The following is an 11,468-nucleotide window of genomic DNA, read 5'->3' as shown; positions in this document are numbered from 1 at the left end:
CCCGTGCTGTGGGGAGGGGGCTGCTCGCGTGGGAGGGAAGAGGGTCCCACAGAGTGGGGAAGAGACCCGGGGGGCTCCTGTGGGGAAGGGGAAGGGTGAGCCCCTAGTCCCCACTGCCCGAGTGATCCCCCCGGGCTTGCTCTGGGCTGCGTGAGGGGGAGCAGCAGGGGGAGGTTAGTGACCCCGCCGGCTCCCCTTCTCCTCCAGGCCCGGGGCTCCCCTCGCCTGGAGTGCCCTCTTCTCCCCCCACATGCCTGCCTGCCTTCCCTTCCTCGGCCCTCGCCCGTACCTTTTCTTTTGCTCCCTCCCCAGTCCACTTCTGTGCTAGCTTGCCCTGCTGGATGCAGCCTGAGGAAATCAGCCTCTTTCTCTGTTGTAGCTGCTCAAAAGAAGTTGCAAATCAACTTTTGCTACTCGGATGCATGTAGTTTCTCCACACGAAAATATTAAGTGTTTTACAGGGCTGGGAAGCTGGTGGAGCTCTTGGGAACAACTAAAGCATTGTGAAAGTGTGAAAATATTTTTGTGGGAGCTGTACTGATGGTTAAAACAAATAAATAGCTGATTATTGTGAATTTTTGTTCTGTCCTATCTTCTTTTACCATTCTTTTTGTGTCATTCTCATACCAACAGATTTTGAGAAGAGAGGAAAGAAGGAAGTGTGTCCAATACTGGATCAGTTTCTTTGTCATGTTGCTAAGACTGGAGAGACAATGTAAGTCTGACTTCTTTGGTGATCTTCAGTTGTAGCTTGTTAACACTTCTGCATTTGAAGTCAGTGAGATGCTACCTGGATTCTCTTTTTGTCTGTAGATTGCCTCTGTGAGCTAAATAAGCTTGCCTTATTTCCCATTTAATTTTGGATGGATTAGTTTTGTTTGCTGGTAGTTAATTTTATCTAACAGGGAGACTTTCTGTATAGGCTTTGCTCAGGGGTATCTGTCAGGTCTTATTGATCCTGCTTGGTACAGTAAACCTGTTGCTCTTTCTACATTTTATGTGACATTCAGGATTTTTAAATGGAAAGTTTAGCTCACTGTTGTAATGTCTGTTGTATACTGTTGTAATATCTGTTGTATGCAGTATCTAATAGTATTATTTACGTAAAGATACGAATAGCTTAGATTATTTCTTTCTAGGCTTTGTATACCATGGTGTGTCATGATTGTGTCTAAATGCTCTTGATGAAGAGGGGAGAATCAGTAGGTGCTTTCTGCAGAGGAGACGTATGGGAACTAACTAGCTGCTCTGAATTTCCGTAGTCGCTCGTTTTTCAGCTCGTGCAAGAGTTTCACTTTTCCTGGACTTTCTTTGACAGATCACCCTCGCAGATTCTCACCCGAAGGTGTGATGTAGCTGGAAGGAGCCGTGTTCCACGCTCCTTGTCAGGGATGAGCGCTGGTGCTGCGCTGGGTGACTTCCTTGCTGGATCACTATTTGGCAGGAAGGGGAAAGGCTTCCCTGGGTGCGTTGCAATAGAGTTGCTCACTTTCTGGCTCCCAGGCTGTCTCCTTGTTTTTGAGGCCTAGTGCCAGAATACAGGCTTTAGGGTATGTGCTTTTACCAGTGTTTTGTTAGCAACCAGTGACCGCAGGAGCTTTGTTTGGGTTTCTAGAAGCCCTCTAAGTTGTAAGAGGTTTGTAGGTTTTGGTGGTGGGTTTTTTTTTTTTGATAGCTTGCTAGTGCTGCTTAAATTCATGGTTTTGAAAGAAAAACAAGTTCTGAAATGTACTTTGCTCTTTGAATAGAAGGCTTTGGCTCAGCAGAAATATACAGTTGTAATGCTTAATATTTTAGTGTAGTACTTATTTTAGTATGGGCTTACTGTGCTGTGTTTTGTCTGTATAACGTGTTTAAAATACTTTTCCTGTTCTGAAATATTTCTTCAGGCTGTTTTTATTGTTTCTGCTACTATTACCTATATTCCAAAGTAATTTTAAAAAGTGATTGTATAGGGGCAAGTTTTTGGGAAAATTCTTCCCTATGTGAAACTTGGAGAATGAATAAACTCCTGATTTTATTTCTATCTGGGAAATCTAGATTTTTTTTTTTTCTTTTTAAATTATTATTTGATTATTACAAACTATTGTTTAAACCTGAACTGGTATGTATCATCTAGTACTTCACGCAGACCTTGGCCTTCTATGTTTCCAGGGTTTTCTTTGGCTTTTTTTCAGGTCTGTACCTTTTTTCCGCATTCTTGAACCTTTCAGTTGCATTAAATTGTTTTTTAAAAAGTGTCAGATGTGAACATCAGAAGTATCTAATATAATCTGGAGACAGACATGGAAATATTGTTCCATAATGTTTAACTTTCTTCCCATTATCTACCAAAGCCTGTATTTCTTCATCAAATATGCTTCTATTTTCACTGATGTGTTATGTATCAAAGTATCAGGAAGAAATGAGTAAAAATTAAAATCTCGTGGTAAACATTCATGTAAAGATTGGTAATATGCAGTATAAGAACTTAATGTATTTTTAAGCTACCTCAGCTTGACCACTGTAAAAGTGTTCCTGAATACACAAACCTACCAATTACATGTTAATTCAAAATAAGCTAAATATTCTTTATTTCCAGTAATGCAAAAGTAGCTTTATTTAATAGAAATCTAAACCACTAATAAATAGATTGCCTTGGAATGAGAAGGTGAAATCTAAAATAATAGTTCGTAGTGACTTTTTTTTTAGGATTTTTATGAAGTTCAGAGCTCAGTTTGGGGGGAAAAAGAAGGATGGTTAAGTCAGGGGTAATTACACAAACAGTTTGCAGACTTACTTATTGAAAACCAATGGATCTTATTCAGTCACAGCCTGTTCCTAAAGTAACAAACAATAAGTACTGTGTAAGCGAGGACCAAGGCAAATAAGGACAAGTGAAATGTAAAGTATTTTTGCTTTGAGTTATTGTTGTTTCTAGGAGAGTTATATAGTGTTCATGGGGGTTCTCTCAGCTTTTTAACTTACCCTATGATGAATACTTACTTTTAGATGATACACTGGATCCTGGGTTAAATGTAAAGTGTTCTCACCCTCTGCACCCCATTCTGGACATAGTTGCAGCAGATCTTGTAAACAACTAGTAAACTTAGTTTGAAAGGGTGCTAATGAAGTAAATTAAAATGACTTTTAAGGTTCTCATGAAAGTGTGATCGTGGCATACATCGCTTGTTTAACAGATTGAAAGCATGGGCTCATGGAAGGCTGCTGGGTACCTCCCTGCCCCCACTTGTTTCGATGTGGTTATTCATTTGTGTGAGTTATGGACAGGTAGATGCAGGTTTAGATTAGGCTGTAATTTTACTAGTATTTCTCTTGGCAGCAGTGTTGGCTAACACAGCCCTCGCGTCACTATTTCACTTGTGCTTGTTCAACTGTTTAGGTAGCTGCATGGTAACCTAGAGCAGGAAACTGCTCGCAGTTGTAGGTCACTTTCTTTTTGGCAGTACTGTTTTTAACAAGGTTCAGTTAATTGATCCAGCTTGTTTTGTCCCTGTTAACTGGTATGTCAAACCCCAGCACAACTGAAGAGGTGGTGTAGGGGAGGAACAAAAGGTGAGAGTTGTATAAGCCAGCTCTGCAACTATGATAAGGCTCTTCAGAGTGTGTCTTTATTGTAATTAAAAGTCTTTTTCATTTACAAGGAAGGTCTGGAATAAAAATGTTGCTAAATTTGGTTACATTATCAGCATAAACTTAGTTGTGTTATCAGTACCTTGCAGTAAAAGCCTGATCATGCAATCACGTGTGTTAACTTCATCTATTTGAAGTTTAAGTATCTTCTTGTGCAAAGTTAACCATTCACTTGTTTGCGAGATTATGTCCTGCATTTACAAAAGCCAATCTAAACTTCCGTTATTGTAGGTGAATAGATGCAAAAGCTTGATTGCTTGGCTGCTTTGAAATATTTTTGTTTCTTAACGGTTGCTATGGTAAGACTTAGCCTTAGACGAAATATAAAGTTTATGGTTCAACTTTTTTTAATCTTGTGTTGAGTCTTAGGACTTTTTTCTTTCCAGAGGAGTGATGTACTCCTTAATTGACTTGACTTTTTACGAAGATACGAACATGGAATTTCCTTAGTGAGACCAAGTATAGTCAGGGAAGATCGTTATAATGTCCTTTTCTCTAGTTTGCAAAAGATCAGCGTGACTTGCAAAACTGAGTAAAGTGAAGAGATAGGAAATTTGTTAGTCTTAATACTTTACTGTATCTGAAAGACTCCTTTAAAAACAGGGTGTGTTTTTGTGCTTGTTTTTTTGCATGAGAAAATTATTTTTTCTGAAGTAGAAACGGCTTTAAGAGGTGGTACAAAAGTCACTAATACTAGAAGTGAAATGCAAAAGTGAAATCTTTTTTTATTCTTCTGAAGAATTCTTAGAGAATGGGTATGAAGATCACATATCAATTGTGATCTTGTGTCTTGTATTTAAAATACGTTTTCTCCTACCTCGTAGGAAATTCTCTTGGATTTAAAAATCACTCTGCCCCTTCAATAGCATAAATGTTTCTAAACCATTTATTTAGGTACTTCACCAAGAAAATCCAATTTGTTGGACTGGAAAGGAAAACTAGAATTTTCCTTTCGTTCTAAAGCTGAAAATAAAACTTAGAAAACAAAAGCATCAAACATTTTATGTCAGTTTTCTCTGCATTTCTTCCACTGCTGCCCTGGGGCAGGCAACCTATAAAGCACAGTTTTAATGGCTTACTGTAGTGGAAAGTATAAGACAGATGCTTACTGACGGTGAAGGAACCCAGAAATAAGTAGTGAAGTACCAAAATCTGGAGAAATACAGTATATAGGCAGAAGTGATTAACTGTAAAATAGTTCTAGGCTTAAGTAGAGAACACTGTCCTGGACAGGGTATAATGTATTTATACCAGTTCTTGCCCTGAAAGCAGTATAAACAGCCATTAAAATACATTGGTTTTTTTTCTCTGTGTAGTCAAATTCTTTCCTCAGAGTTTCCCAGGAAGATCTGAAATATTAATTTGCACCTCATCCAAGCCTGACGACAGAAGTTGTCTCTTCGCTAGTTTCCTTGAGGACCAGCATAAATGCTGTTCTGCAAAGTTTCCTGAGTCAAGTTTAATACGTGTGATTGTAGAGCGTGGACATCTAGAATCATCATAGAGTAATGTAAGCTGGAAGGGACTTCTGGAGGTCATTCGGTCAGACCTTGTACTCCAGGGGAGTTAATTCCAAAGTTAGTTCAGGTTGCTTAGGGCTTTGTGCACCTCTTCTGAAAATCTCCAGTGATGGCAATTCCATAGCATGTGTTTGGCTGCCTGTTTTCACTGCTTTAACCATGTGCACTGGGAAGAGTTTTCCTTGCAGTAACTTAAGAGTTTCCTGTGCAGCAACCTGTGACCACTGCCTCTTACCCCTCATTTGTGCACCTCTGAAGGGAGTCTGTTTCTATTTTGCCTGTACACAGTTACCCCTTCAGTGGTGAAAGGCAGCAGTTAGATTTCTCCAGCATAGCCTTCTGTTTTTCAGAAGACATGCTGCCTTAGCTTCCCGCCTAGGTTGTATGGTGCAACTCTGTTAGCCATCTTAGTGGCCTTCTGCTCATCTCACCCCTTCTGCTCTCTTTTGTGTTGCATGACCCCAAACCGGACATAGTATTGTGGTTACGGAATCGTAAGTGCTGGGTGGAAGGGCATGATCACCTTCTCTGATATTGCAAATGTAACCCAGTGTGCAGGCAGCCTTTGTCACAGTGAGGCCACGCTGACAGATGTTCAGCTTCCCGTCGACCAGCACAGGTATTGGCCCCAATATTGACTCTGAGCAACATCACTTGTAACTGGTTGCATTTAGACTTTGGACCCCATTTTCCACAACCACTACTGCATAGGCCTGATGGTCTGCTAAGTCTGTAGCCATCCATCTTGGCTACAAAGATGCAGTGGGAGACTGTGCTGTATGTCTTGCTAAAGCTGAGTTAACAGTGTTCGCTGATCTTCCCTCATTGACAGAGTCGGTCAGGTAGATCAGGGATGAGTTGCTGTTGGTAAATTATATAACCGTAAATGTAAGTTACATAACTGTGGTTTTATCAAAGATTATGGCAAGAAGTATTTTTGACTCTTTGATACTGTTTCGTGTACCCTATGTAGCAGTGAGCATTTTTTTTTCTTACTGCATTTTTGGAACACTACTTTGGATCAGTTTAGTTTTTATATTATTTCATTACAGCAGTGAAATAGTTTGTCAGCTGTAGAAAAGATGTGAGTGGAGATATGGTAGCAATGAACATGTATGAGAACAAGTTCCCGTTCTCAGCTTTAGTGTTTTAATGATGTATTCTGAACTCTTGTATAGCAATTTCCTTTCTTCTGTTACAAATACTTAGATTTTTGTAGCAGTATGTCCTTTAGCTTATTTCACATGCTTAAATTTAAGTCTTTTTTCTGCAAAGTATGTTCTCTGGTTTTATTCAACTAGCAGTTTTGTTGCTTGACATGTGTATGCTAGTATTTTTTGACTAGTTTGAAAATGTTGTTCTGATTTGGAGGCAAGTCATTGCCTGGAAGTCTTTAGAACTATTGGGGGAATGTAATTCCTTATGATTTTTTTTTTTTAATGAAATAAAACAATTCTTAAGTTCCTGCCATAATAAACAGGATAATATTTTCTGAAAGAAGTCTGTGTGCCTTTGTTAGTATAGGCCTCTTCCATTTCCATGTTCTCAGTGAAGCAAGAGATGTGAGTAAACTTCCTTGCATTGTTTCCCACTATTATTCCTCACTAACTCCATTCCACTGAGTAGCTGGAATTATTCCCCACTAATTCCCATCCCACTGACACTGTTTTTTGTGTCTCATAATCCACTGATGTCTCAAAAGGACAGGAATCTCGGTTGAAAAGCCTGCTGATTTATCTTTGTCAAAGATAGTTTACTTTCCTGGCTCTTTTACCTATATTATAAAAAATTATATATGTATCAAATGTACAGTTGTAGTACTTCAGAGGAATCAGTTGTGATACAGATGAAATCACTTGCTCCTTTAGGAAATGCACGCTATTGTAGTGTTTTATTTTAAATACTGCCACTTCATATCTGTTGGGAATGGGGTTTACAGTATAAAGGTCAAACTTTAACTGCTGTTATAAAATGTGCATGATGAACTGATCCTAATAAACTTCAGTCTCTCTATAGAATACACATGGAAGGAAAGACAAAAGGCAAGCTCCGCATAGCAATGCTAACTTTTCAGTGTAATCGGATTATTTTAGCTGCAAATGTAACTGTATGCGCATGCAGACTTTCATTTGTAAGTATGTCTTTCTTCCCTGTTGCTATATACAGTCTGTTCTTATATGCACACACCCTGCTAGTCTTTTTGCAGACAGTTCACTGTTACTTTGCACAGAAAACCACCCCACCGTTTATTCTGTAGCAGTTAATACAGTTGCATGTGCTTCTGATGGTCACCTTTAGTAGTATTCTGTTGGCATCCTTCTACTCTTCAAGCTCAGTTCTCATCCTCAGAGTTTCTATCGGTTCTAACCTTCACCGCTTAGTAATGTTTCTTCACAGCTGTAGTGACTGCCGCAGTATTACCTCTATCTTTTCCAGTGTGCCTCAAGTCTCCTGTTCCATGGTGACCTTGCTCATTACTATTTCATTTGAAGTACTTCCCCAGACGTTTGGGTATTGTTCTGTTCCATCTTACACTTTACGGTAGCAAGGATGTTTTTCTGGTTTGACCTTGTAATTGATGAGCCTTGCTCTGTCTTCCTGTCTACAGATTTTTGGGAAGGTTCGTGCTTGATGGCAGGTGTTGGGGGGAAGGAACAAGGTAATGGTGTGTGCAGAAGGGAGGATACAAAGCAATCTGGTTGTGTTGGGGGTCAGTGGATTATCAGGTTTGTGGATAAACCAGACTGATGCTGCTTTTCCACAAAGCTGGTATGTGTCTGGCAGGTCTCAGTTTTAGAAATAATACTACTTGAAGACAGTCACAAGATTTCTGTGATGGCTACAGCTGATGAGGCTTTGCTCAGAAGTGGTAAGGGAGTGTGATGATGCAGAAGCACCTAATGCCTGTCTATTAAGTCACTGAGGTAGGGTATACCTTGTCAGCCCAAGCTTAGTGTGTGTGTGTCAGCTGAACTGCCTTGTGTAGAAGCCAAGTGGGTGGCTTTTGTTTCCAGTTTTGGAAGGAATTAGTAATAGAAGTGCAATTTACCTGATCCTAGTAGTACTGCTTTCAGACCTGAGTGAAGTCTTTTTTTTTTTTTTTTTTGTTGGACAATATATGAACTGGCAAGCATAGGAGTACAGTACAAAGTAAATTCAGATCCAGCGGTAGTTTGAGTATGGAAGAGGTGATATATTTCAATTATCCAAACATTAATTTTATATTACTCGGAGTGATTTTTCTATAGGTAGCTCCTATAGAGAAATTTTAACTTGCTGTGAATTCAGGAAGACTTTTAAATATGCTTCGCTTATTGCGTAATACTTTTCTTAAATTTTGACTCCTGGGCTTCTGCTAGACAGGTTTATTGAGAAAGTGTCATCTATTTAATGTTTCTGTATTCTGCCTGCATCAACTCCAGAGTACTATAGAATTATATTGCACCTTTGCCTGATGGATTATTTTTCTGTGCAGTATCTATTGAATGGGATGCACTCTGAATTGTGCGATGGATTCCTGCAGAATCTCTATTATACAGTGCACAGCATCACTCTTGAAACATGCCTTAGTGAACACTAATCTCTTCAGTCAAATTTTATCTGGAATGGAAATAACTAAAAGCTAAGAATAATCCACGGAATTGTTAGAGTTGAAATAAATATGGTTGTCTAAATTTCAACAAAATGTCCAATCATGTTAAAGGCAGATCTGGACTATGTAAGTGGTTTTTGGGAGGTATTTTGACACAGATAATGCCTATCTGCTCTTGACGATCTGTTTGGCTGGTGGTATTCAAATACAGCTACAATTATCTTTGGTAGAGCAGATGAATATAAATGTTCTTAGGGCTTGTGTGACTGTAACTTGTGAGAGAAGTCAGATACCTTCCCCCCTCCCGAACTTTTTGTGCTAGTCGCTTAAGTGATATTGTTTACAATTCCAAGGTTGATGTGAATGCCCTTTAATTGAAGTTTAAAGATAAAAAATGAAATTTCAATAATACGGTCACTGAAATCATGCCACTCTGAAATAATTATTCCTATATAGTTTGTTGTAGTAATAACTGGATCAAAGTCTTGCATTAAGTGTTGCGGAAATGCGTAGTAATCTAGTCCCTGTCTTGAAGATACGTTCTACAGAAATGAGGCAGATACGGGCTGAGAAGACAGTTGCTGTACACAAAGAGATTACTGAGTGTGTGTTTTATAATTAAGTTATGCAGGAAATATTTAGAAGATCATCAATCAGATTAAAAAGTACACAAAACTCAAATGATTTTAAGATAATGTAGTACAAAGGGTGTTAACTAAATTTTTTACAAAGGTAAATGTAATAATTACACAGAGTATTGGTAAAAAAAATTACCCAGAACCAGACAAATAAAATAAGTTGGGGTAAAGTATCCTGTAATATATATGTGATGGCAGGAAGATACTAGGTCTGCATATATTGTGGCGTAAGTTTAGTGTGGTTCCCTGAACTAGTGATTTTTCTGCATAATAGAAAAAAAAAAGGTAGCTAAATTGTAAATAAGTTAAGTATAGTTGATATTGCTCAGATGGGAGGAGTTAGCTGGTATTTGATGCTTATCCAAAAGTCTGTGTTTGTAAAACTTCGTGTGCGCTTTATAGGAAAGTCAGTATCTGGGGTGATCATTCTACTTGTAGTAAAACTTGAGATTTGTAAGAAATGTTATTTGAATATGCGCATAAAAGAAATTATATGAAGAATAAGAAATCAGAGTAAGGTAAGAATTTACATATTGGTACACAGTGTAGAAAAGCACAGTAAGTGGAATAGTTCAGTAAATACACCAGTTTATTCTTAGCAGCCAAAGGTAACTTCAAGTAAATATTCAAGTGGAAGAGGGAAATTTAATGAAAATACAATCTACTTTTACTTTTGTCTTTACAGATAAGCCACTGCTGGTGGTTTGTGGAAGTTTTGAAGGCTTTCAGTTACTTTTTGTGTATTGCTTTCCACTCTGCTGTAAGGAATTTAATTCTTGAATGAAGAATCTGTTGTAATCTTGTACTTTTTTGTTCTGTAGTCAGTTTTTGCCTTGAAAAGAAAAGAAAATGAAAGGTACTTGAGTTTGGTTTTAGATAACTATATTAAGAAATGTACTTTCTTGAAAAATTCTGAGTCCTAGTTCAGATTTTTTTTCTGTATTCTGTTGGAGTCAGCTGAATATTTATCAGCAGAGATCAGAATTAGTCCCTTGATGATTACAGATACTACTTTAATGTCTTCAGCAGCTGTCTGTTTCCATAACTAAGTCTTAATCTCTGTTGTTCCTGGCAATAGCAGTAGTAATTTGCAAGTAGTAGAGAGGTGAATACTCATACTACTGAAGTAGATGTAGTTCTAATATATTGCAGTTTCCGTGGTTCTGGAATGAGCTTGTCATGTTCACAAGAAGGAGAGCAAAGACTTAATTTAGGCTGACAATAATCAGTGAGTGAAGATGGAAAAATACCTTCTGTGCTTGTGGGAAATACCAGTTTTTCCTCTTTTGAGCTCTTCAATATATTTTTAATTAAAGTGAAAGGTAACATGAGGTCAAATCCTACTGAAGATAAAACGTGAAAGTGTTTTAATTTTACATGAGTTATCAGGTGAAAGTGAAGAGGACACTCCCCCAGCAAGAGTGCTTGCCAGCGTGTTTTCCTAACTGGAGTCTACCGTTTACAGCAAAGCAGAGTGTTCCAGTAAATTCACTGTGCTGTATCACCTAAAGTTTAAAATCTGTTGCTCATTCAGAAACACCGATAAAAAATCTAGCACTTGCTTATGGTTTTAATTTAATGTTAGGCTGAAGGGTTTGTCTGCTTGCCAAAAGCATTTAAGAAACTAGTCTGCATTGATGCATGGGGGATTTTACTGCGTAAATCTGTTGTCGTTGTTTGGAATTTCCGGTGTTAATCTGCACTGTGTGGATGGTGAAAATAGCAATAGTGGGCAAAATGATGACACTAAAATTAATTGCATCAAAATAGTATTGAAGTTAATGCACGAGAAGTAGGGAAAAAAGTTTAAAATTCAATGAATATTTGAAGCAAGAGTGGAATTAAGTAAGGTGCGTTCTTTTATAAGTGCAGCTCCTTAAGGGAATGGCTCTGCTCTCTACTAGTCACATCACACACCTTATTCTTCCTTATCTGTAGCATTAATTTTGTGGTTAGATTAATGATCTGCTTCACCTCCCTGTGTGTGGGATCACAGGAACGTGTGGGAGCAGCAGAGCAGGCTTGCCCCTTTTGGTGTAGTCCAGGTACAAGGTTAAATACATGGTGGGGCAGCGCTCTCCTCTG

General features: G+C 38.4%; 1 protein-coding gene across 1 annotated transcript in view; it reads left to right on the top strand.

The window, feature by feature from the left end:
* Positions 1-639: 639 nt before the first annotated feature.
* The window catches only part of PPP4R2 (protein phosphatase 4, regulatory subunit 2), a 31,853-nt gene continuing 21,024 nt past the window's right edge, over positions 640-11,468 (top strand). The window contains exon 1 of the mRNA XM_009580146.1: positions 640-715. Coding sequence (XP_009578441.1) covers positions 714-715 — 2 coding nt within the window. The 5' untranslated portion in view covers positions 640-713. The remainder of the gene's footprint in view (positions 716-11,468) is intronic.

This window comes from Fulmarus glacialis, unplaced genomic scaffold (genome assembly GCF_000690835.1).
Source record: "Fulmarus glacialis isolate BGI_N327 unplaced genomic scaffold, ASM69083v1 scaffold10766, whole genome shotgun sequence".
Taxonomy (NCBI): Eukaryota; Metazoa; Chordata; class Aves; order Procellariiformes; family Procellariidae; genus Fulmarus; species Fulmarus glacialis.
This window is presented reverse-complemented; position numbering and strand designations above follow the sequence as displayed.